At 40.0% G+C, this 27,287-nt stretch overlaps 1 protein-coding gene across 8 annotated transcripts in view; it reads right to left on the bottom strand.

Annotated features, from left to right (window-relative positions):
• EIF4G3 (eukaryotic translation initiation factor 4 gamma 3) overlaps positions 1-27,287 on the bottom strand; it is a 275,515-nt gene that overhangs the window by 33,403 nt on the left and 214,825 nt on the right. For 5 of the 8 annotated variants that reach the window (XM_031962682.1, XM_031962686.1, XM_031962687.1 and 2 more), the window contains 6 exons: positions 25,430-25,549; positions 17,728-17,898; positions 14,542-14,739; positions 6,963-7,109; positions 6,069-6,305; positions 4,774-4,878 (listed from right to left, as the gene is read on the bottom strand). In XM_031962682.1, coding sequence (XP_031818542.1) covers positions 4,774-4,878; positions 6,069-6,305; positions 6,963-7,109; positions 14,542-14,739; positions 17,728-17,898; positions 25,430-25,549 — 978 coding nt within the window. Of the gene's footprint in view, positions 1-4,773; positions 4,879-6,068; positions 6,306-6,962; positions 7,110-14,541; positions 14,740-17,727; positions 17,899-24,934; positions 25,046-25,429; positions 25,550-27,287 lie in introns of all 8 variants that reach the window. The other 3 variants (XM_031962683.1, XM_031962684.1, XM_031962685.1) reach the window with 1 other exon arrangement.

Here is a 27,287-nt window from a genome sequence, read left to right as displayed (position 1 = left end):
TCTTGGTCCCTTGTAACTTTGCTGGCTTCCCTTTGTACAATTCTTTAATTTTCAAGTTTTCTTCCTTAAAATTCTGAATATCCTAAGGGCAGCTAGTTGGTGTAGTGAATAGAGCACCAGCCGTGAAGTCAGGAAGACCTAAGTTTAAATCTGGCCTCAGACACTTCATACTTCCTGGTTGTGTGACTCTGGGCAAGTCACTTAACCCCAATTGCCTTGGGGGCAGGGGGAAAGATTCTTAATGTACTTTTTCAATTTGTTGACTTTCTTTTCATTATCTTGTTTTTCTTGGATTTTAAAAAAAATTTTTTTTCTTCAATCTCTCTCATTTGACTTTTAAAGCTTTTAGAAGTTCTTCCAATGATTTCTTTTGAGATAGATGACCACTTGACTTATTCTTTAGGGTAGGAGAGGGTTTTGTTTTTTTTTTTTTCTTTTTTTAGTATTCTCCTCTGAAGATGAAGTTTGATCTTCTCTATCTCACAGTTACTTTCTATGTTTGGGTTCTTTCTCCTTTGCCTGGTTCTGACTCAGCTGTTGCACTGGGTCGACATGGACAACCCTAACTATTAAGGGCCTCTTCTCTACAAAATGAGATGAATAAGAGTGAGCTGGGAAAGACCTGGGACAAAATGTGCAGAAGGGAAAGCAAGATGGATCTCTGACTTTTCTGTGAGCACGCCCTCTGCCAATGTAGATCACAACCCTTTATGGCCTTTTCATTCTCTGTGATTCTTGTAAATCCAGCCAACATATTAGAAGTCTCTCTTTGGTTCTTTTAATATCTTGGGGCAATCAATATGGCACTCAAGCCATCTATCTATTCTTCTTTTAAACTTAGTATAAGCAAGGCCTAAATTCTTTGCGATTAATTATATTCCTGTTACCCTACATCTTGCATGTGAGTTACCTATCATTCGTTACATAGTAGACTGTGTCCTGTGGGTTGTCACTGGATTATTACGAGCTCATGGTTTACCACAAATCATGAGCAGCCATACACTGTTGTTAAAGAGGTGGACTTTAAGGGGCCTTCAATGTATTGGGCGATTTCCTACATACAGTCCAGCTCAATCTCCAGATTCGGATTCATCTGTAGGTCCAGAATATCATTATCTCCAGCACTGATCTTATCTATATGCAAATTAGATAATGTGAAACATTTTTATAAGCTTTAAAGCATCACGTAATGGCAGCAATGATTTAGTAAGATCCAGATGCTTTTCACAACTTCCTCAAATCATAAGAGTTAGAAGGGACCTTAAGAAGTCATCTAAATTTGACTCCCTCACTTTACAGATAAGGAAGCCGAAGCCCATGGAGATGAAGTGGTCCCCATGGTGCTATCAGACAGGGGATCTGCAGGTCCTTGCAGCTTTTTCAGAGTATACCAAGTACTGATGTGGTACAACTCAAGTGTGGCAATTTCATTATCAATGCTGATGAGGATAGATCATGATTAAAAATTTTAACAGATGTGTTTCATTTTGAGTTTATTTATTGTTTTCCTTTGAATTTCAGAAATATGTACTATTAGCCTGTTCTGGTTTATTTGGACCTTATGGAGAGGGCCATTTCCTCCTCAACTGATTTTAAAAGAAACTGCGACCAGTTTTCCCTCAAGTTTTAAGATATTCCTCCACAACAGCTTACCAATGAATTTGTGCTTAATTCTGGGGGTACTGAGTATCAAGCAAATTAAATATTAATCCAACCAGACAGTTTTTAAGTGCTTTTCACTTTCTGTTTTAGCAATTATTCTATGCTGGTTAAATTTCTTAAAGAAGCATTGTGAAGAGTCAATTTTTGTCCATTCATCATTTTTTTTCAGCCTTTTAAATCTAGTGAGAATGAATGCATATTCACATTTTTATTCTTTCTAATTTGATATTTATTTTTATAGTTGCTCTACTCAATTACTGAGTGATAAAGAGATGATGCTAAAATGAATTCTATGCACAAGGCAAGCTACTAACTGTTAAAAATAACCAAGTTACCTTTTTATGTTATTCAATGCCTGCCTCATCCATTTTTTATGATTCTCTTGTTAAACAAAACATTCATGATGCATGTTCTGAATAGTTCATTAGTTTTAGCCATTTCTATTTATTGATCTTGAACTAAATGCTTCAAAATAATTTTTCCTGCTGTCTTCCATGCTTACATTAATATTTTCATCATCTGGATCCTAAATTCTTTAAAAAGAAATTGCTTGAAATTTTTCTTCTATGTAAAATGGTATATAAGTTGCACTGATCTTCTGGATGGGCTATGATGGGAAATGAACAAACATCCCACGAACTATTTCTTTAGATGCTCTGGGGTATATGACAAATTCTCCTAACGTCTTTATTCACCTCTTTAAGAGTACAACATTCTCCCATGTTAAGTCCAACTTCTTTTTATTGACAACTTTGGTATTTTATTATTTTAATAACAAAAAAGTTAAAACCTGCAACTTCTTTATGTCTTCTTATTTCAATTATGCAATCACAAGTAGTAATGCTTAAAAAAGCTAGGACTACGGCAGTAAAAATTTAAACCAACATGACAGAAACTAAATTCTCCCCATGGAGCTGGTTGGTAGTTTTTCCTTTTTTTGTCAGGGAAGTTTTAAACACAATTTAACAATTTCAACAACTATCTCCTTTCTTCTCTTTTTCTAAATTCACTCTTTGATTTTGGTGTCAGAGGAAGACTTTGCATGCTGATTAATAAGGATGGTGATAAGTTGGGTGGCTAAATAACACAAGGTCTAAGGATTTGGGTGTGTTTATCCTGTATAAGTGAATACTTAAGAGGGAAAAATTAAATCAATATACATATAAAAGAGGGAATTTTTTCAAGTGTGGGTGAGACTGGATTCTGAGGTTTTACAATTCTTAAATTTACTAGGTTAACCTAAGGTATGAGAGAGTGCTTTTGTGTATTTCCGGGAAAAAATGAACTGCTTTAGGTAAGCAAAGATGATGAAAGAAGGTCTTTAAACAACGGTGTGGAACAAGAATGCAAGTGCTAGTATGGGAGGTGGACAGATTATTAAGAAAGATGGAGGAACAGCAGATAAATAGATGCAAATAAATTAAAAGCAATGGAAAGTGGACTTTGGAAGTGGACTCTGGCCACTGGAAAGATGAAGTTTAAGATTCTTCCAATTCTCAGGATCCAGGAACCTCTAACTAAGGCAAGAATAGAACAGATGTCAAGGACATATCATATGAAGATAGGATGTATTTGTTGGAGTTGTGAAATGATCTAGCTATTCTGGAAAGCAATTTGGAACTACATACAAAGAGCTACAACACTGGGCATACCCTTTGATCCAGTAATCTCACTATTGAGTCTATATCCCAGAGAGATCATAAAAGAGGGAAAAGGACCCATATGTGCAAAAAAGATTTGTAGTTTTTTTTTTTTTTTTGGTAGTGGCAAGGAATTGGATATTGAGTGGATGCCCATCAACTGGAGAATGACTAAGTTATGATATATGAATGTAATAGATTAAAATAGAACTTATGCTCAGTGAAATGAGCAGAATCAAGAGAACATTATACTCATTAACAGCAAGATTGTGTGATTAACTATGATAGACTTATAAGTGATCCAAGATAATTCCAATATACTTATGATGGAAAATTTCATCTACATCAAGAGAATGAACTATGGAGACTGAATGTGGATCAAAGTTTACTATCACCACCTTTTTTTTTTTCTCTTGTAGTTTCTCCCTTTTGTTCTGATTTTTCTTTCACAACATGAATAATGTGGAAATGTTTATAATGATTGTGCATAAATAACTTATCAGATTGCTTCCTGTCTCAGGGAGGGAGGGGAAAAAAATTCAAAATCTTACCATAAAATGAATGTTGAAAACGATTTTTCCATGTAGTTGTGGGAAAAATACTATTAAAACTCCCAGCATTTAAAAAAAAAAAAAAAAAAGATAGGTATTGGTGACCTGACAAAAGACTTTTTCAACTTCTTCTTTTCATGCAGGCACTTATGTCTCAGGGAGTCAACAAAGCATTTTTAAGTACCTACTGTGGACCTAGTACCCTGCTAAGTGCTAGGGATACAGACAAAGTCAAAAACAATTTCTGCCCTCAGAGAACTCACATTAACCTTTTTCTTTTAATGACTTTTTAGTGATTCTTTTGTTTTAGTATCACTTTCATTTCTCCTGGCATTCCCCCTCTCTTCCCATTCCTAGAGTGCTCTCATTTAAAAAATGGGAGGAGGAGAGAAGAGAAACTTCATCAAAAACTATGAACATATCTAAAAACATGACATTCCTGGGAAGCTGAAATCCAGGTACCTCCTTTTTCAAAGGAGTAAGGGGAAGCTTTATCTCTTCTTTGAAGCCAAACTTGGTTTTGCTAACTTTGTGATATCCTAATAGACAATGTGTCTATTGTACTGAACTGAAAAGACCAACTCTAGGCCTAGAAACAAAGAAAATATTTGATTGGAAGATTCCCTAAATTCAGGGAATATGTGGGGAAAGGAAGATAAGGAGGAAGAGATTCTAGAGATAAGTGATGGTAATGGGGAAATCACTGAAGTTGACAATAGGAAAAGGAACAGGGAAACCCTCTTTAAATTCAAATATAGTCTTGCTTCTTTATCCCCTAATTCTTAATCCCATGAATTTTTTATGTAAAAGCATCAAATATGATTTTAAAATAATATGTATGTTGTTTCTGAGTAACTACCACATCTATAAGAATATGCCGTGAAAATCAGTCAAAGGAAAGGGTCTGCTTCCCCACTCACCAGCCTTAGGTCGATTACGTCCTGAAGCATGAAGCGGATCCTGGATGATGTTTTTCTCTCTTTCACTATTTTCTCCATCTGATTAAAATACTGGTCCATACGAGGCTGTCAGAAATAGAATCATCAGTATCTCCAGAGAGGCTGAATTGAATACTATCGTAACAGGGATCCCTCCTCGCACTCTAGGAAACACTGCATCCTGGGAGTGTGCCTGCAAGAACACTGTCCCCAAGGAGACTGCTGCTCCCTGCAGGGACCTCCCCAAGCCCTGAGGAGTCCTCCCCACTATGGGCTGGGGGTAGACCAAGGATCAAAGCTCACAAAGACAAGTAAGGAAACGGAAGCCCTGACAAGTGAAGGGATTTGTCCAGGTCACATCCATGAGATTTGAACCCAGGGCCTCTAACCCCAGAGCTAGTGCTCTTCCCATTGTGCTACACTGTTTCCTACATGCAACAGGATCAATATGGATAGATGGCATTTTCCAGAATTGGCAAACTGAAGGCTCTCAAACAGCCACATAAATTTAGGTTTCATGGATCTCCTGAGACTTTCTTTGAGTGCCTCCTAAGATGACCTTGCCCTTCACGGATCCCTGTAAACACCTGGGCATATTTGCAGGCACTCATGGTTATGATATAAAGACTTCTGTGGTCCAATGAAAAGGAAACCTGAACCATCACTTTTGCCATTTCTTACAGCATAATATTTTACTCCCTCACTTTTTCCAGTTCTTGGCCACCTTTGTACCTATGGATCCTTTTTCTCTTTGACCTCTTTGGTATATAGATCTTGTAGGAAATTTTCTTTGCCCACTAACCTTTTGGTGATAGGTCCAAATTGCTAAGAACTGAGAGAATAATTGATACAGTAAAAACAAACACTGTAAAAATGGACAACACTTTTAAAGTTTTTAAGAGTTCTGATCGATGCAATGATAACCAGTGCTCCCAAGAACCCATGATACAACTCACTGCCCATATCTTTGGACACAGAGGGGAGGGATTCAATATGGAGAACAAGACAGATTTTTTTTTTTTTGATGCAAACAATATACACATCTGTTTTGCTTGATTGTATATTTGTTACAAGGATTTTGTTTTTCTTTCTTTTTTTTCCTTTTCTTCACAGTTGAACATAGATGGGAAAGGAGAGAAAAGAAATGCTTTTAATTTTAAAAAATTTAATTAAAAAAAAAAAAGAAAAATGGGCATAAATTAACAAGTGCACTGTGAAAGGGCTCCCTGGAGGAAGAAATCTCATGCTCTATTCTTATATCCCAGTTCTTCCTTTACCTTTGCTTTCTCAAAGTCTAAGTCTTTGCCAATCGTGGTGAGCAGGCGGCAGAGGCACTCGAGGGACTCTTCATCGTGGTTTTTCAGAAGTTTTACTACACAGTCGTGCATGATGGCCTCTGTTAGCATTTTGAGTTTAAAAAGCTCTCCAATGAACTTGATGTTGCCAATGGATCTTCGCCGGGCTTTGTCCTTGGCTTCTTCTAGTTCATCATGAAGTCTCGTCTTCTCCTCTGGCTAGTGTGGGATGGGAAAACAGAGATCATGGTAAGGGAAGATTTAAGGAATTATCGGAACCTAAACTTGGGGACTAAGAGTCTTTGTACTGAAAACCTTCTGTACGTATTCCTAAAATGAACAAGGTATTTGAAGGATTCGCTCTTCAAGTTCAGGTAAAATGTGTAAAATCTTAAAAGCTAGAATGGACTCTGAATGGACTACAGTTCTGATTCATTCTCTTACTCCAATCAGGAACTTTTTCCTAGCATACCTGATGGGTTTATCTGCTCTTAAAGTAACAAGGAAGTAAACGAAGCTTAGGGAGCCCATTCCATTTCTGGCCATTTGCAATGGATATAAAATTCTTCCTCATGCCAAGATGTGAAATCTATCCCCTTACAATTTCCTGGACCTTTGTCCTGCCCTTTGGAAGTCAACAGAATAAGTCTGGTCCCTTTTCTCTATGAGAGGTTTTCAAAGAATTGAATAGGACAATCATGTCCCTGCTAAATCTCCTCCTCTTTGTCAAAAGTCAGAAAGTACCTCTTCCTTTATGACAGAAGATAGGTGTTCATTACACGCCAACCTGTCGTGGCCACATCAGATGTGGTCCACTCCCCAGTGTGGCACTGCCTGCAAGTCCCATTCTCATCTGTGGGACACTCAGATACTCACCGCAGTGGCTGCTTCCAGTTCTTTCTGCTTTTTTTCAAAGACATCATCATCTGCTTTATCTTTTTCAAACTCTTTCTGGCAGCGGTTCAAGAGCAGCTTTCGGAAGTTCACTGTGTTCCCAGGCTTGTCAGCCATGGGCACTTTTAGCTGTATTCAAACAGGGAAATGTACAAAGCAAAATGGTTACGTTAAGAGCCACCAAGTCACACTTTCCAAGGAGCTCTTTCTGTTGTTACAAACTTCTCCCAGAGCTTGAATGAGCACAAGGTAAGGATCTTGCCAAAAGCATCACTATAATCAGTTGCAGGCATTTCTGAATTTAGCTGTAAGAATTTCACTGCATTTTATCCAAGAAACAACAGATACTCCTTTCTCATTAGTGATTCCCTGTTGCTTTGTGTTCTGAATGCCAATGCCCTTAAATTTTAAATCAAAATGAACCAACCAGAGTTCTTAGATTTTGCACCCTGATGACCAATCCAAGGTCCCTAAATAGAAATTACAAAAGAAAGGGTAAGAAAAGTTTTCCTATATACAAGAAAACTCATCCAAGAGTGAACCCTATTGTGATACTAAAGGATAAGAAGTTACTGGGGTTTAATGAAACATATCTAGTCTCCTGTAGGCCATTTTTGCACTCTGAATTCCAACACTTTGTCTGATCACCTTTTCAAGTCCAGAAAAATTTACCTAGTTGAAGGATAGAGGTAGTTCTGCAGAAGTGTGGTTTCATTAATAAAGGAGGACAGAATAAAGGGTCCACATCAGAGGATCACTTGGGTAAGAAATGCTTAAGAGTTTATAGCCCCAGTGTGAGGTTCTAAGTGCCAAAGAATGCCATGGAGTACAAAGCCTTCAGCCTAACTCTAAAGTACAACTGCTGGAAACTTGTTTTCTACAACTATCATCAAGTGGCCAAATATAGAGGAACGTTTATAATTACTGAGAAAACTCCATGACTTTAATACAATGTGGCCAAGCACACAAGCCAGAATAGCATCACGCCTTTAACATCCCATACTACCATGTCTGCACGTGATTGCTGATGTGTGGTGGGAAAGATTAAGAGAGGCCCTGGCTTAGGAACTGGACCCAAGATTTCATTGGCTTAGGGAATGCTCACAGGAGTTCCCAGATGAGAGAGCTCCTTGTACCCCAGGCCCATGGGACCTGCTTGTAGTTTCACAGTCTCATGAGCTGACCTTGACCCAGCTCTTGCTGGTTCCAAGGCTGCCCTATCATCTCCTCTACTACACTGCCTGGGTGCTGTAAAGGGGCGCACAATCATGCGCCCTTAGATACAGCTAGAGGGACTCCTCCTCTCTAAGGGTAGGAGCTTAATAAACACTGATGGTAGATTGAGACTTAAGTTGCCATGAGCAGTTCTTCCTGGAATGGATAAAACTGCTTGGAGCTGCAGGGCTGAACTGGAAGTCAGAAATTCCACAATTCAGATCCGACCTCAGAATCTTACTAGTTTGGTTATCTTGAGCCGAGTCACTTAACCTCTCTCAGCATGTTTCTTCATCTGTAAAATGGTTATAAACAGGGCCTACTCCTGGCCCCTGCCTAGGCTGCTGTGAGGATTAAATGAAGTAACACACATTCAACACGCTTCGTAGGCGCTACCATATTCCTATTGCTGCTGCTGTTCTGGCTCCGCGTCCGTGACTTTGCCCTTATCCCGGCCCTCCACTGCACAGGCTCTGTGTAGCTGACCGAGAGGAGGCAGGCACCTGCAGAGGGGGACCAGCCGAGCTAGTGCTCGGAAGCTCTCTGGGGAGTCCAAAGCTGCTACTCTTGACTTGTGAAGCAAGCCCCTGGCAGCACCTACACGGCAAGAGAGTTCTTCAAGGAGAACAACAGAGGGGCTATCAGCACTGAAACAAAACCTCGCTGCCAGGAAGGACCATGGCAATGGCCGGAGGCAAAGCACTGCCCTCAGAGGACAGCCTCTCCAGGACACAGGGGTTTGAGAGGATAGCACTGGATTGCCTCAAGTTACTTTTTGCTTTTGTGAATATAATTGAGGTGGACCAAAGATTTGCTGCAAAGACACAGTGATGTGCACCTCCTAATCCATCGAGCACTTATCAAGCACCTACTATGTGTCAGGTGCTGGGCTTGGTGTTAGGAACAAAAACAGAAAGAATGAGAGCAGAGTTTGTATTTAGAAGAGGTCATATAGAAAACTATGTTTACTAGTTGGGTGACCTTGGCCAAGTGCACTACCTCCTGAGCCTCGGTTTCTACTTCCACCAAAGGATGGCTGTGAAACTCCAGAAAGATGAGGGATGTGAAAGTACTTTGTAAGATGAGTAATAATATGGAACAGAAACAACAGTTTTGTTCCAAGCTAGGAAGTAGAATTGGCTACAATATCAAGCTGAAGTAGAGTAGCAGGAAACAGAGGGGCATTCTTTCAGCAAAGGAGCAATATGAATGCTCTGAACAACACAATAAATAGCAGGAAGACATGAAAGGTTAAGTCATCACATGAATGGGTTAAAGAGCAGGCCAATTGCACTTGTACACATATAACTTAACCAACATTTGTCTGCCCCATATCCACACATGAGGAGCTACACTACCAACACTATTTTATTTAAAACTCAAGGAGGGTCACTGGTATAACAATACAGATATTTCTAAACACCCTGCCACAGTTTGGCCACAAAATCTAGTTTTAAGGATATCATCTATACCCATTGTGGCCAACTGAGCAGGTGGAGAAAATGAGTTAGAGACAAGGCACTTTTCAAGAACTAAAATTTAAGGAAACATCTTTCTTCTTCAGAGGTAAGATTATTACAGTAAAAAGAACATTAACTCTTAATTTAGAAGCTATCAGGAAAAAAATTAGTCAAAAGACACATGGGAATTGGTTAGTCAGATAACCAAATAGCAAATGTGATTTGCTGGACATTAGGAATAAAAGGCGAATTACAATTAATTTCCTAATAAGAGAAGATCAGTTTGAGTCAAGCAGAAGTTGAAGCTGACATATAGTTCATTTCTCACAAAACCAATTGTGCACACAGGTTTGTTTAGCCTGGGGAAAACTTGATAGGAAAATTCTTTTTCTTGAGAAAAGGGATTTTTAAGAAGCTTTTCAATAAGTTTTACTGACTAAAGAAACCAGCCAGCTTCCTTGTAACCCCCGAAAGACATCACTTGTCTTCATGTGCACCAAGTCTCTCGATGCCCACATGGCTCAATTTTCTTAGGCATTAAGGTTATTAGCATCAAATCACTATTCTTGTTTAGATAGCAGCAAAGACCAGGGCCACTGCTGTTACTAGTCTATGTATTTGGAGGGGATAACTTTCTTCCAAAAGCATAAAATACACCCAAAGGTGGAGAAGGGAATATAAAAGTTTGAAAGAAAAGTATGAAAAGCACATCATCACTGGTATAAATTGTTCATATCTGAGGGTCAATGGTAGGTGATTAGAAAATGAACCATTTCTGGAAGGAAAATAATCAGATATAAGCTGAAATAAGGCTCAGAGGTCCCTTCCAATCCTAATACTGCAGTGATCTTAAAGTAGGAATCCGGGTCAATATCTGTCTCTGTCGTGGCCTGATGTCACTTCCTGAGGCAGCTGAGGAAGCCCAAGGTCACCCAATAGCCACAATTTTGGAGACAAATGGGGTGCACCTGGATCCTGAGGAGCGAGGGGGCAACAACAGGGAGTCCAGCCCTTCTGCTTCTGCGACCCCAGGTTTCTTCTCTGTAAAAGAGTCCATAGTCATGGTCATGCCTAATTCTTATGTGGGAAGATTTTTTTTTTTTTTTTTTTTAAAAAGAGCACTGAAAATGTATGAGTTCTTATTCTTGGCAGAATGCTTGAGACCATTAGGCTTCAATGCAAATTGGAAGAGCAATCTGTCCAAAGCATTCATGAAAATCAGACTTCTAGGTCCTCAGCAATGCACAGACTCCAGTTAGGGGAACATGCGTATTTTGTGAATCTGTTGCCATTATGAGCATAGGCAGCACACAATGAAGAGTTGGTTCTGAGATTAGGAGAAACTGGAGGCCATCAATAATCCCCCCCCCCCGCCCCCATATACTAATTCAAGACAGGTCATTCATCCTGGGCTGGATGGATTCCACCATGCTGCCCCCATCCTGCTCTGGACAGCTCCATAGGTTAGGAAATGTTGGATTCCATGTAGGCTTTCTGGACCTTCCACTCATGGCTCCTATCCCCCGAAGGCTGAGCATGACAACAGTGCTATTCTATACTTCTCTTGGACAAGAGAGTTCTTTATTCTCCTCCACGCCAAACATTCAGCTCCTTCCAGTGACTCTCCTCTGGTGGGATAGGAGTTCCTTCCTCATCTTGGTTGCTTTCTTCTGGACACTCTCATAGCCAAAATGGAATAGGTGTGTACTCTAAAAAGGGTCCCACTGAGAGCAGTCACTGTGATCTGGGACACCAGCAGCTTTTCAGTTCATGACTTTTTAAAAGCTCTGACAAGGTGGCAGAAGAGGAAAGAGGCAATTCTGCCTTGGTGGGAACAGCAGCACTTCTGCTTAAAAGATGCTTGGAACCACTGGCAATATACACTCTAACACAGGAACCTGCTTATGTTCTGAGTATAGTACACATTGCTGAGTACCTCTGTTGCAGGTTGGGGTCATTGGGAATACCTGGCTACGAAGTCCTGTTCTCCCTGCAGGAAGACTGGATACCACAGATGGGCCATTTTGGAGCCCTTTCATTCTCTGGTTCTATCATTATTCCTTACTGAATGAGATTAAATAATAGGGTCCCCAGGGAGGTTCCCATCAGCATCATCCTTCATAACTGATATCATGAGATCAGACCAGCACCAGTGCAAAAGGCTACCACAGGTCCGGTATGTCAGCATGAACACTGGGAAAGGCTCCCCATTTGCACATGTCACACTTCTTTTTGAGCTATTGCAATTCTGCTTTGCATTTATAGTACACTGCCTTGTTTCTTACAGACATACTGTGCTGGATGGTCCTTATTAATGCCTTCTAGGTCTCACAACTGATTCCAAACCTCTTCAGAGATCCCTTGAAAGTGTTCTTTCACCACTTCTTTGAGCTGTGAGCACTTGCCTTGGGTGAGCTCTCCATAAAATAAACATTTAGGGAAATGTACATTTCTCCACAATTTCACAATTTCTCCACAAGGTGTAAACTGCGATCCCACAAATGAATGGCATGGCACTGGCTAGCGCAAAACCTGTTTTATTGGTCTTGTCAGGTCAAAATTAGCACAAGCAGCAGAGAACTGATAGCCCCTTTTCATCTCAGTCTCAGAGTCTGCACTGAGTGCATGATCATCTGTGTACAAAAGTCATGCACCAACCCTCGCCACTTGAATCTTGGCTTGCAGCCTTTTCAAATTAAGCAATTTGCCATCAGTATGGGAGCTGACACCTCATTGTCATGTTTGATTCCCTTGAAAATGTCTGACCACCCTGCTGAAAACACCACGCTAAAAAGCATGCATCAAGCAGATCCCTTTAGTTCACTCTCCTGATGACTGGGAAAGCGTGAGAGCGTTGTACATTATCCAGAACTTGTGCAGGTGTGTCACTACAACGCTTACACACTTTTCTAGACAACCCAATTTGACTTCTGACTCAATATCAAAGGCCTGTGTCAAATTGTGGACAGACATCCTGACTCGGGCCACTTAGCTGCCCCAATGCTATCCATTTCTAAACTTCCATTATCCCCCTTTGCTTATGAGCTATGAAAGTCTGCAGCCAGCCTCACCTCTAACGAGTACCAACCCTCCACCTTGAACTGCCAACCGAAGCTTTCTGTATGTTAGGGTATGTACATAATGTGGATCTGAAGACCTCACCAGTACCTCAAACTCAGTATATCTAAACCATCTTCTTTCTCCCAAGTCATTAAACAGATATGCCCCAATTCCTTGATTTCTGCCAAAAACAAAACCAGTCTCCCAGTTCACCTAGATTAAACTAGAAGACTCATCTTCAGTGTATCCATCTCTTCCCCATTATCACTTCTTATGATTTATTTAGGGATGACTCTTTTCATTATCTTGGATAGAGATCAGGCCCTTATTACCTCATGCCTGAATTACTGTTAATAGTAGTCAAAACAGGCCTTCCTGCTCTCCAAGCTCTCCTTAATCCTATTAATATTTCATAACAATGATTTCTTCATATTATATCCTGTTCAAAAAAAAAAAATCAATGGTTCCTCACTACTACCCATCATATCCATTCTACTAGACTTGGAGGTCTGGATTAGTGATTAATGGAAAATCAAAATCTCTATAGTAAGTTAAGTCTTTCTCTATAAATGAGGGAGTTGGACACAATAACCTATCACATTTCTTTCATCTTGTAGTACTTATAATGCTGTGCTTTCTAAGTACTTCTCCAGGCAGGCTTTTCCAGTCTTATCTACCACTCTGTTAACTCCCTCTATTACTACCTTTTCCACCTATGTATAATGAGGCCCATCTTTACAGGTCGGCCTCCTCTATGAAAGCTTTCCTTTTGAAGTCCACATAGATCACTTACTGTGACAGCTTCTGGTATTCAACACATGCTATCTTTCTGTGTTCACCATAAGTTGCTAAATAGTGAAAAACACAAGAGATCATGATAATTAAGTTATAATCCAAATGACAAGAAGGAACTAGTTACTGATACTCATTAAGTGTGGTAACCAGGAACAACAAGAAGAGGAAACACAGACAGTCCATGGCAGTTTTATGAATGTGAACCTGGAAAGACCACCTTGGGACATAATCAAAGTGGTTCTGGTTCCCCTTTCTTGCTCTGCCCTAGATGTGGCAGCATGGAAATCCAGCTACAAAGGCTGAGGGGTAATAATCAGTTGTACTGAAAGAAACAAAAGAATGTGGCAAGGAAGAGCAAAGTAAGACCTGGATTGTGGAGATTTATAATGAGGGATTCCGTTAGCTAAACTAGGGATTCTTCTTCTGGGAGGCATGGACTTAGTTTTTAAAAACTTTTTGATAAGTACATTTCAATAGAATTGGTTTCTGTTATAATCATACAAATGTTGACACATTTAACCCCCATGACTCTAGGTTCAAGAGGCTTCATAAATCTCAAATCACTCACAAAACTCAGAACCTCAGAATTAAACAATTTTGCACATTCTTTCAATCACCCTTTAATATCTAAGATCACATATCTAAGAGAGTAAGATCAGAAGATTATATTCGGCTTTCTTTTGTTACAGTAGTGTGTGAGCATATACCTATAGACTCATAGCTAAAATTGCTCATGCACTTACCTAGCATTAATTTTTCCCTATATTCTGGTTCTTTTATCTTCTGATACTAGGCAATATGGACTCTTTTTTTCTAAGTGTGTTACGAAATCAAAAAATGTATACATACAGATATACTGTATTTAAAATGAAGGCTGTTTTACACAGGGAAGCACAAAAATTCAATTAAAATGCTAAAAAACATACTCTCCCCCACCTTTATATAGTCCCATAAACACTTCTGGGAAGAATGCATAACAATGGGAGAATACATCTTGTAGGGATTTCTGGTTTTACTCCTTCCTCTCTTACCGTTACTAAACACCGACACATGTTTGCATAAGCCACAGAGAAGCTGGGTTCATCAATAGCCTTCTCAAAGACCAGGTCGATAACTCCTTTCAGCCGTTCCTCTGTGTCAACAGTGAGCTCTGCCACCTGCTTCATCAGCTGGTTGAACATCTGTGGCGTCAATTTATTTAAGATGCTCCGAACCTTTCGGAAAAGCTCCTATAAAGATTATAAAAAAAATATCCACAAAATTCATGAAGCTATGTATGTTTCATAAAAGTCCAATAAAACAGATTTATAATGAGTATCTTTCTTGCTTTCTTAATTAGGAGGGAAGATGGGAGAGAATTTGAAACTAATAATAAAATAGCAATACAAATATTAAATTCAATATTCATTATTATTAACAATGTATATTGATTAAAGAAATGAAAGGTGTCTGATGGAATAGACTATCAGAAAAGCAAGGAAATTGCTTTTGAAAGGCTCTAGGGGAATAAAGCTAGGTTTCAGGAAGGAAGACATCTGCCTTAGTTGGAGTAAGAACTTTCTAATCAGTGTTTTTCATTAAGCTTCACAAAGGAACTTCAGGGTGAAAAAAACAAGAAGAAAAAACACTGGCTCAAATTCCTTCAACAAGGAATCAAGAATGTCTCTTTTGTGCATGATACTGAGGATCTGGCTGAAGATACAAGAGACATCAAGGTCACAGCAGTGACCAAGTCCATTAGAAACTTATGATCCAGTTAGGGAAATAAGCCTCATCCTTGGAATAATTAATAAAACAGTACAGGAAGTATCATAAAAGTCAGAATATTGAAGCTAGAAATTCTTGTGGAGAAAATGACACAAATGTGCAAAGACTTATATAATGAGAAAGAGGGATGGAAAGGAGGACATTCTAGATGGAAGAACAAAGAGGAGCAAAATCTCAAGAGCTGAAACATTACAGAATAGACAGAGTCAATGTGGAGGCAAATGTGCATGGATCAGGTGGTTCATATTTAGAAATGGGCAAGAAGACTCTAAATAGAAATTGGGCTTTATCCTGGAAGTAATAATGGGCTCTGAAGTCTCTGAGAAGAACCATGATTTGATGAAGTCAATGTTTTAGGAAGGATTACTCTAATGTTTTATGTATATACTGTATTAGACATGGAAACATGTTTTACATGACTTCCTGTGTATAATGAGTATTGCATTTCTTGCTTTCTCAGTAAGTGGGGAAAGGAGTGGAGGGAGGGAGAGAATCTGAAATGAAAAATAAAAATAAAACTTAAAATATATTTTTAAAAAACAGGCAAATAGAGCAGGATAAGACTGAAATTAGAAAAACAAAACAGGAGGCTCATGGTAGTTGTGTAGGTAGGATGAGGATGGTTTAGAACAGAGGTTTTTAACTTGTGGCAGAATCCCTGAAAATTTGGATGAGGAAAAAAAAATGACATCTTTATTTTCACTAAGCTCTAACTGAAAGTTAGTGTTATTCATTAGAGTGATTTCAAAGAGATCTCCAATCCCCAAAAGATTCACCTAGTCTGGAACCAAGGAGCAGAAAGAGACCCTTGCATCTCCTGTCGCTGCAGCATGGGGGCAGCCCAGGCTGTGCAACATTATGAGCTAAGTGAACTTCTTGAAGTATAACTCAATACTTTCCAAAACTGATCCTGTATTTCTGACTCCAGATTAAGCTTAATGATAATGAAATAGTTCCAAATCTATTTCTAAGGGCAAGACAAAGAGAGTAAAGAAACCCCCTCCCCCCCATATATTCCTGAGACCAACACTAAAATGAGGATGTGGGGGGGAGGGAAAGAGGGGGGAGCTCAGGGCTGTGCGGATCAGAACAAGAGAAACAATTACTGCAGACTTAAAACTGTGAGGACCTCCATACACTGGCACTAGGATGTCTGGAAGTTTCAGTCAAATTATCTGTTTTCAAAGAAGTTTTGACAGGTCCCTAACATGCTGAAGTGTAAAGAATCCAAATAAAGAAAAATGGTATATTTCTTTGCAGGAGCAGAGGAGTTAATAGGGCAGAAACTCACCAGCAGCAAGTTGATTCCAAGTCATCAATCTGTTGATCAGCAGAAATTTGAAAGATTTGTCTATAAAGGGGAAGGCAGTGCAACTAGTATTCAAAGAAAGGAGGCTTGACAGAGCTAAAATCACGGAACTTTGAAATAAAGCTATAAAAAGTTGAGAGAAAACAAACCTTAGAAAAATGACAAAGTCATTCCAAATGTATGGTCTATTCTGATCAGTAAGCAAGTGTTCATTAAGCACCTACTATGGGCCAGGAACTCTGGGTGAGCACTGGGGATGCAAAGGTAGATTAAAAACCATGGTGAGGAGAAGGAAAAGGCTCCTACAAAAGACAGTGTGTGGCTCAGTGGCCACTAGAACAAGGATGCCTAAGAACAGCAAGGAAACCAGTGCTGCTGGACAGCAGTGAGCACAGAGGTTTAATAACAAGTCTCGAAGCAAGGAAGCCAAAGAATGGATTTTAGATTTGATCCAGGAGGTATCAGGGAGCCTCTGAAAATGGCTGTGTTCAGATCTACACTTTAGAAAAATCACTTTGGGAGGCTCGTTAAGGACCAGGGACTGTTGACAGGGGCCCCATCAAGGCCTGGACCAAGGAGGCACCTGTGAGCTTTGGCATCAGGCCGACCATGTGGGAGCCAAGAGAAAAAAACCTCAGATGACCTGAAGCCTACCACCCTTTGGTGTGTGGAACAAGGCAAGCCTGGAAGAAGAAAGGGCGGGAGAGATGATGAGTTCTCTTTTGGACCCAACAAACCTCCAAGAAGACACCCAGGCTGAGACCAGCTGGTGACGTGGAGCTCAGGAGATGTGAGGGCCTATAAAAATGGGAAGTCACCAAACCCGGGGAGACCACCAAGGGAGATGGGAAAGTGGAAGGAGACGAGCGGCCCAAGGACCAGGCCTGTGGGACCCCCCAGTCAGTGGGCATGCAGATCACCGAAGGCTAAGCAGTGATCAGACAGGCAGGAGAGCCAGGAGGGACCAGCCCTCGGGAAGAGCCCCAAGCTGGGGGAAGATCAACATTGTCATAGGCCGCAGGGAAGTCACGAGGGATGAGGACTGAGAAAAGGCCACTGAGTGAAGTCCTTTTAGAAGAGTCTGAGTGCTTACATTTATTGAAGGAGATTATGACCATTCCCTGTCTTGGACAAGGCTCACCTGGGTCTTGATGTTTTCAGGGTCCTCAGCCAGGCTGTCTCGTTTCTGGCTAGGCTTCCAGGCATTCTCTGCCTTTTTGAGATGGACATCTTCTTTCACAGAAACCGTGATGATCTTCCTGGGCTCTCTTCTCTGGCTCGGCTGAGATCTTCTGGGGCCAACGTTCAACAACTAGGACAAGAACATTACTGATTATATCTACACAGAGGACTCAACAGTTCAACTTGTTCTGATGCTCAAGACACAGAAGGCTGGAAGACTGTAAACCACTCTAGATTCAAGCAAGGTTTGGGGTTATTGTAATGTCAGGGATGTGGGGTTTTTTTCTTTTGAAAGATGGAAAATGTTTGCTCTGGATCCCAGCCCAAGGGCAGACAGAGTTTTCAGTGACTGACCTTCTCCCTCTCTCCAGTATGAAAAAGATCTGGTGGTGTTTCTCTTGATGAAACAGTTTTTAAAATGCTAATTATTAGATCTACTACAATCAAACTGTACTCTTCTCCCACGCATAGATTCTAAGAATTATTAGGGAAAAGGCCCAAGTCCTTCCCTAAAGCATAAAATTACTCTCTGAACATCCCTGACAAGTAGGTAACCCATCCTTTATGTGACTTTTACAACAGTTAGTATACAACAGTAAGAGCATCCAATCTGTCACAAAAATAACTATATTTCCACATTCATAGAATTTAACAGGAATATAAATAAATCCCTTACAATTAATTTCTGGAAGGTACACATTGAGATTTAGGTTTTTCTTTTGGAACATCTTATTTCTTAAGCTGGGACATTAAAGAGAAAGAGGAGGTATGTATAACAAAAGCTTGTCTGTATTATCTAAATTGCATTTAGAAACAGAACTTGTTCAATAATTATGTTCCAATATAAGCTTCCTACTGCCTGTGTTTCCCCACCCATGTGGAGGACTGTCTATATACAGCAGCTAACAAAATAACCCTAGCTCTCTCTGTTCTCCTGGGTTTCTCTTCATACTCTTCATACTCTGCTGCAACCAAGACACGTTACCATGTCATTCTCGTCATCAAAATTAAGGGATGTAATGACAGGGGACGAGGGATTCAGCAAAATGTGACATCCTGTCCCATAAAATATTCATCACAGTAAATCCTTTCATTGCTTGGTTATCATCCCTTCAATTTAAATGTTTAGGTTGACTCTCTGGCTGGCAAGCTAACTGCTTGGTAAATCTGAGATACATAATGTGCTGACAGACACCTCTTTTTCTGACATTTAATTCTCGAGTGCTGTTAAGAAGCTATCACAATTTAGCTCCCCAAACCCAATCTTATCAGCTAGAATTCCATCTGGCTTGAGGCCACCACACTGCATGTCACCACTCCTATGGAACTTCAAGGAGAAAAGTCATGTTCTCTATGAGAGCAAATTTAGAGATAAACCCCAGTCTGATGTTTATTCATGAAATTTTAAAAGCTCTGAAAGGTTTTACACAGACTGTAGTCCTTTCAGATCTTCCCTTTACACTTTGCCATTCAAGCTAATTAAAAATGGCTGTGCTGACAAGGAATTGGCAGCATTAATGTCAACTGTTCCAGAACTCATTAGTGCCAATGGAACTAAGATCAAGCAAAATGTAGGCGTTTCAGAAAGCCAGTACCACGTCCCGTGACCAGCTAGAAACAGACAGTGTTAGAACAGGAAGGCAACATGGAGTCCGAGAGGTGGAAGGGACTTCCTTCAGGGGCTCTCTAGTTCAATTTGAACACAAAAAGAATCACCTGCTAAAACAAATTTGACCAGTGCTCCTCCAAACTTTGCTTGAAGATCTCTAAAAAGGGGAACTGTTTTTGGAGGCAGCCCATTCCATGTGGGTCAGCAATTGTTTTACTGACCCCGACAGGGCTTAGTGTGACCTCTCTGCTGCTCTACTCACTCTTCTTGGGTGTAGCCTCTAGGACCAGACCAACCCGTCCTCTGCAGGACAGACCTCTCAATCCAGCGCTCCTCCTGACTTCCCACCCAGGCCTTTCACCTGATCCTCCTGGGATGATAGGGTCTCAAAGCTCTTTCTCTAGATGCTCCTGCTAATTAATGGATAGCCAGAGGGTTTGTGCACTCCTTGCCCCCATGAGCTCTAAGCTTCTAGTCCACTCAAATGTCTGTGAACTGCTGTCTACTCATGCTTCCTCCATCCTAGGAGGAAACATGAGCAGAGAGAGAGGAAAATCTGAGTGGCCAAAGTGAAGCAATAGAACCCCAACTCAAAGTGAAGTCAGTTCTAACTTCTAGACTTCTGTTCTTGATGCAATAGCTCTCACGTTTGCTTTAACATTCCTTGGCACAGTTAGAAAAAAATTTGCATGATTTTTTTTTAAGGGGGAGGGTGGAGAGTTGGAGAACCAGGGCAGCAGGTGGTGAAATGACTAGAGAGTAAGGTCTGGAGTAAAAAGGACATATCTTCCTGGGTGCAAATCTTGCCTCAGACACTAGCTGTGTGATCCTGGGTGAGTCACTTTACCCAGTTTCATCATCTATAAAATGAGCTGGGGAAAGAAATGGCCAACTCCTGCCTCCAGTATCTGGGCCAAGAAAACTACCATTTCCAGAAATGGAAATGACTGAACATTATCATCAAGTAATAATAAAATAACGAAGCAGGACATTCTGCTAATGAAAGGGTAGCATTGAGAAGACGACAGCATTCTAGAGGAAGCATTTCTCAGAGTACATTGCGCTGCAAGGAAAACATTTACTGCCAACACTTTGTATATAAAGAGGAAAAATCAAAATACTGCTTGTGTATTAATCATTCACGTGATAGCCTAATGTCCACTTCTACTAGATTAAATGCCTTCTGCAGTAACTGGGAACGTCTCACACTTAAATTTATATCGCATGACATTTATTTTTATCACAGTATTTTCATCACCTAATATTGCCAAGAATTGCCATTGGATCCATTTAAAATTAGAGTAAAATGAAAGAAAATGCATTTTTTGGTTAGCTTTAGGAAGCAAATTCTCTCTTGCTTGCAAAGAAAGCAAATTCCCACCTCTTTGGATACTCATGTATTTGCATCAGGAAGATAACAAATAGCAGTTACATCTAATCTTTCTACCAATTTATATAGATCTTATCTTTTCCTTCCAGGCAGCTTAAAAATGTGATCACTGTTATTGAAAGATTTCATTCTAAAGTAGCTATCAAAGGAAAGGACAAAGCCACAAGAAGTTCACTGGTGGGCTGCCGGTGGTCTAGGGTTCAATAGTTGGAATTGCAAACTCATATTTCCTTGTTATAGTTATATAACTAGTTATATTTCTGAAGCAATGTTAATATTGTTCATAAGTATAAATTGTTTATTAAATTTAATGCAATTTATCTAGCTCTATTAATTTCCTTAAGGATTTTGTAGACTGTAATTCCAAACAAGTCTAATTAGCCAATGATACCAACTGTCTATTCTATCTGATAAGTTTTTCTTACATATATAGTAAACTATTTTATATGGATATATGCTTACATATACACATATACTATGCTTATGTGGATGTGTGTTGCACATGTGTGTGCATACACACACACTTCTGCAAAAGAAATGGATAGCCTTCATTATCAACAAAATGGAAATTCATTTAACTGCTATGTAATGGTGTTAATTTGTTATCTTGAGTCCTTTTTCAGTTGTGTCCAACTCTACATGACCCCTTTTATGGGTTTTCTTGGCAAAGATAAGGAGTGGTTTATTATTACTTTTCCAGCTCATTTAAAAAATGAGGAAACAGGCAAATGGGAAATGATTTGCCCCGAGTCACAGAACTAGTGTTTGAGGCTGCATTTGAACTTGGGTCCTAATGGCCCCAACATAGGCACTGTGTCCACTGGTGCCACTTAGCTGCCCTTCAAATGATTACTAAGTAGCTTCTGATGTCTTTTAATTTATAAAGTGCCTTACAAGAATTAACAGCTATAAAATCTCAGTTAATTGTTAATATCCCATCCTAACCAATGTAATTCCTGGTAAACATTTTCCTGGGGACTGAGGACTAGGAGTCACTGGACCTTATGACATAGAGTTATAGACAGAGATCATCTGACCCAACTTTCTCATTTTACAAATGAGGAAATTGAGACCCAGGGCAAGAAGAGAGTCAGCTGCAGAATTAATGGAAGCTAGAAGCCGGGGCCCGTTCCTACATCCCCGTTTCGGCCTCACTGGCCCTCGAGGAGCTCCCATTCCTGCTGCGGCCCTTGTGATGGGTCCTCGCAGGGGTTTGATCACTTACAAGCTAACAGCTAATACCTGCACCCCACTTTCTTCTTCTAAGGAAATGGGAAGTCGCTGATTTTTGCCCCCTTTCCATTTTAGAAGCTGGTGTACATTTGTCCCATCACCTTTAGGAAATGGGTCATTCAAGGAGACATCATTAAGCTCCATCGCAGCATAGATGTCTTACAACCACTGCCACCTGGCCCAGGGCACGGCCATGGGAAGCACCCACAGTAAATGGCAGTTGAACTGATGAATTTTACCTGTATTCTATCACCAGAAGTTGAGGATTTTTCTTTTTTCAATTTTGGAACCTCTTCACTTCCCTGCTAAGATCATGATTTAGAGCTTGGGGGGGGGGGGGGGGGGGAAGGAGGGGAAGAGCTTTTTAGTTATCTTCTGGTCCAATCCTCACGTTCTGTTTTGTGTTATAATTATCCGTGTCCGTACCCAAGTCTCCTATTGAACTGTAGGGAAGCTTCTTAAATTAAATGTATGAGACCATGTCTTCTCCTATGATCTAATCCCTAAGGCCAACTAAAGGGAATGTGCACAGAGAAAGTCCTTAAGAAAGATCTAAAATGAACCCTTTATGTATGAAGTACTTCAAGGGGCTCCATAAAAAAATGGTGGAGAGATGAGAGGATTTACTCTATGATCATTCCATCACTAACTTTTGACAATATTTCTTTTCAATTCATTTAAAACATTGTTGAAATGGCAAGTCTTTGCCCTCTTTCCCTGATAATGACACTAAACAACTGCCCACACGATTTTTATAAAGAAACTGTAGAAATCCCAGTCTCAAGCTCCATCTGTCCATGGAAAAGAGTCACATACAGCCTTTATTCTGCATCAATGGGGCTTTTACTTGGAATTTTTACTAAACTGCACAGGACGGACAGACAGATTCATTTTAGTTGGTCACTGAAGATGATATATAGGAGTAATAAACACTCAAAAGTTACTCCAAGAACTAAACTAACATATAAGCCAATTTATAATATTTAGTAGTTTTTGAAAATTAAAGTAATTTGTGGAATGTATGCAGGGACCAGAACTGGCACTGTCTACAAACATAGTCACATTATTATTTAGTATTTGTTTCTATGATCTGCTAAAAGAGAAAAATATAAATTATTGGATCACAGAATTAGAAATGAAGTCAAGGCCAGTGCTTGTCCAAAGGAAGAGTCCCCTTCCCTTTACATTAATAAAACCAAAAAAAAAAAAAAAAATTACATGACAGTGGACATGTTTCCAAAGTAATATAACAAAAGAAAGAGACAGGGGGGAAACCCCACTAAATTAGCATTTTAAAAATACAATGTTCTAATCTTTCTCTCTATTCCAGGCTCATGTGGGACACCCATGAGAATTGTTTGTAAACATTTTCCCAAAGTTATGCTGGAATATGTTACAAAATAAACATCACTAAAATCCAAAAGTTTAAAAACACCCCACAATTTGGGCTGCAATATGAAAAAGCTGTACAGGCTGGGATAGAAGGGCTAGAGCTAGTTAAGGTATAAAGCAAGATTAGTCGGGCTGAAATCACATCATTACTACTCCCATAAATGCGCCAATTGATGAGTTTTTGCAGTATTATATAGATACTTAGAGAAAAGGAGTAAAAAAAAATTGTACTGTTTTGCAGAACTTAATTCTTGGTAATTGTGCTCTATTCTCATCACTTTTCTCTGACTATATTCAGTATCAGATACAGACTAAAACACCTGACATATAAACACACACATATCTAGGTCATAATCTAGAATGGCATTTAAACATACATTCTGATAACATTTAATTCATAAAAAAAACGTTGTAAAAAGCAACTTAAATCTATTGTATGAGTAGGTACAAGCTATTCTTGACTTTAACCACTGCCAACCACCGTATAGCAAGCTGGTAAATAAAAGTGAATGTTTATGATAAAGGAAAAAAATCAATACTTCATGTGAGTGGCATATGAACAAAGCTGAGCAATATGATAAGCACAGATGCTGTTAACCATAAGAATAATCTGAATGGTAAGAATAAAAAAAAAAGAACAAATTTAAACCATCAAAAAGAAAGGGAAAAAAAGCTGTTAAAATATGAGGTTCAATGGTTCTAGAAAGCTGCTTTCTTAGACTTTGTGGTAAACTCATTTAGGAAACAGAAAAATCAAAATCTGGTTTAAGAAAAAGTTAACAACTGCCAAATTTCCAAATCTGTATGAAACTAGGAGATAGTCATAGATGCACAATGTCTTTATGATGATAATTTTATTAGATCAAAAGGTCCTCAAAGAGAGGGCTCTTTTCGCACACTGCGGTATGGAGTACGTTGTGGGCATAATAATGTAAATTGATGTTTAACTGCCACAAATGCTTATGAACTTTAAATGTCTATAAATGAAATTACTTTTCCAATAATGCAGTCTTAATGCAAAGCAGATTTCAAAAATGGTCATTTAAAAAAAAAAAGAGGTAATGGGGAAATAAAAACACATCACCTTGTATAAAAATATTTAAAAGAGCATTCAGATAAATTACTCTTAACAGGGTGATCTGCAAATGTACACAAGACCCCAAATTCCTTTAGAACATTAGCATTAAGTGCTGATAGTGCCAATGAATCATGGGCCAAGGAGGCATCCCGGCCACTGACAGCTGACCCCAGCACGTTGACCAAGTGCAGAGCAGGCCCCAGCAACCGAATCCTGCACTGCGCAGTGCCCCCGCGTGAACCGCTGATGTGCCGGCCACACCCCCGCTGAAGAGCCTGGCTGGGGCGGTGGGGGGTGGGGGCTCTGGGGCGGTAACGGTCATCTGCATTTTACCAGTACTGCACCATTTTGCATATGTCATGTTCACACTCTTATTTCTTGCCCTACACTCAACCAGAAGAGCAATAAGCGGGAAAGATTATGCCAGCCTCCCGAGCGCCCAGTAAGAAAAGGATCCAGCGCACCCCCAGAGGCAGGCTCTTCAGCGGGGGGTGAGACATCGGCAGTGGGGTGCACGTGGGGGCTTTGCCCTGCTCCAGGATCGGTAAGCCATGCCTGCTCTGCACTTTGCAAATCTGCAGTAAGAAAAGACAAAGCAAAGAGATGCCAATTAGGTGGGTAACTATCAACGTTCCTCCACCTCTCAGGACCCCAACAGAATTTAATCGAACGATTAAAGAGCACAACAACATTCCTAACACATTTGCAGGGGGGGGGGGGGGGGGGGGGGAGGGAGGATCCAGACCAAATCAATGCAGACCAGCTTCTATTAGTTTAAAACCACTCAAAAGTATCCTTTATTTGCTTCAATATTAGCATAGGAAAAAAAAAAGTCTCCACCTCTTCTACTTAGTCTTCTCAGGGAGAGGAATAAAAGCAGCTCTCTTGCTGTTAGGCAAGACTTCATGGAGTCTGTGGTCAGTGTCTAACTAATTGGGTTGTAGGGAACAGGCACTTACAGGTACACCTCTTCCACCAGACGTCTGCCTCCCAAAGTCTGCAAAGGCTGGAGTAAAGTCTGGTCCTCGAGGCAAAATCCGAGGGTCCAGAGTTCGCATGGGCAATTTGGGTTGATTGATCTGCATAAGGAAGCAAAGGAGGATTTAAAAAATCACCAAGGTGTTCAAGATTCAAAAAGGCAAGGGCCTTAAGAGTCTTGAGCGCCTGCTCAATGGAGCCACGAGCTAGCCAAATGAGGGCAAGTCCCCAACTTCTGCTCTTGGTGCTACTGGAGCTGAGCCCAGCATAATCAGCACGTACTCTAGGGCTTACCTGATAAGGCTGAGGTGACTCAGAGAGTGGCCAACATACTGCTTCTGGATGGTAGAATCAAAACTGAGCATTCCCTTGATCCAACATTTGCTCAGGATACCAAAGATCTATTTCAGGAATTGGACTATTTTTCATTCCAACCATGATTTAAGAATTTACTTTTGAGACAAAGGTCAACTTCAAAAGAACATGTATTTCTATAGAACACTTGAATGGTTAGGACAAAGCCTATACTGTCATGAACAAAGTCACAGATTTAAGGTTCAGGACTCTGAAGGTGGTGCTATGGAATATACAGGTAAATTACCTGGATTAAAGAAAGCAAGCCAGTTATTTCTGTTTCACTTCTTTCATACTTCCAAAAAAGAGAGCCAATTAGTTATAGATGGGAAAAAGATGACATAGGATAACTAAATAGGAATAAGATTTTAAGAGGATCATGTAATTTGGTAAATCAAGTAAACAAGTACTTAAGTGATTATCAAATAACTCAATAAACAAACATTGATCACGAACTCATTATGTGCCAGGCACTGTGCAAAGTGCAAAAGACACCCCTCCCACTCCCACCTCTCCCCCCACCCCCTCTGCCTTCGAGGAACTTAAAATTTAATGGGAGGAGAGAACAAATAAATCTACACAAACAAGCTACATATATAATGCACATGCGCGCGCGCACACACATACACACATACACACACACACGACAAAAAGGAAATCAAGAACATAGGGAAGGCACTAGAACTGAGATGAGTTGGGGAGGGCTTCCTAGAAGATGAGATTTTAGTAGGAACCTAAAGGAATCAAGGGAGAAGTCAGTAGTGGGAGTGAAGGAGAGAGAGCACAGCCAGAAAGAATGCCCCAAAGCCAAGTGATGCATCTTGTTCGGGGAACAGCCAGGAGACCAGCGTTACTGAACTAAAAAGTACACACAATGGGGAGCAAGGTATAATTAGATCAGAAAGGTAGGAGAGGGCTAAGTTGTGAAGAACTGTGAATGCTAAACAGAACATTTTGTATTTTATCTTGGAGGCAATAGGGGACCACTGAAATTTAATTGAGTAGGGAGTGACAGAGATGAACTCAAGCTTTAGAAAAATCACTTTAGAGACTAAATAAAAGATGGACTATAGTGGGGAAAGACTTGGAACAGGCAGATCCACTAGCAGATTAGTATAAGGAGATGCCTGCTCCAGGGTAGGGGCAGCGTCAGAGGAGAAAAGAAGGTGGAAAGGAGAAAAAGAGATTGTGCAAAGATGAACTCAAGAGGCCTTGTCAATAGCTTAGAATATGGGGAGTGGTGGGCATGTGAGAGAGAATAAAGAGAATCCAGGATGGCTCTTAGGAGAATCTGAAAGGGGAAATTCCGATTAAAAAAAAGCAAATATATAATTATTTCATACAAGCATACATATGAAAGAAAAAAAGAAAAAGTTACTATTACATATTTTAAAGATATAGCAAGTTGTACATAACAGATTTGCAGTTTCACGTGCACTCATTCCCCTCCCCCCATTCTACTATGTTATTGAAATGCTTGCTTTA

This window comes from Sarcophilus harrisii, chromosome 3 (assembly GCF_902635505.1).
Source record: "Sarcophilus harrisii chromosome 3, mSarHar1.11, whole genome shotgun sequence".
In the NCBI taxonomy this organism is placed as follows: Eukaryota; Metazoa; Chordata; class Mammalia; order Dasyuromorphia; family Dasyuridae; genus Sarcophilus; species Sarcophilus harrisii.
The sequence above is the reverse complement of the archived record's forward strand: the minus strand, read 5'-3'. Positions and strand labels throughout refer to the sequence as shown.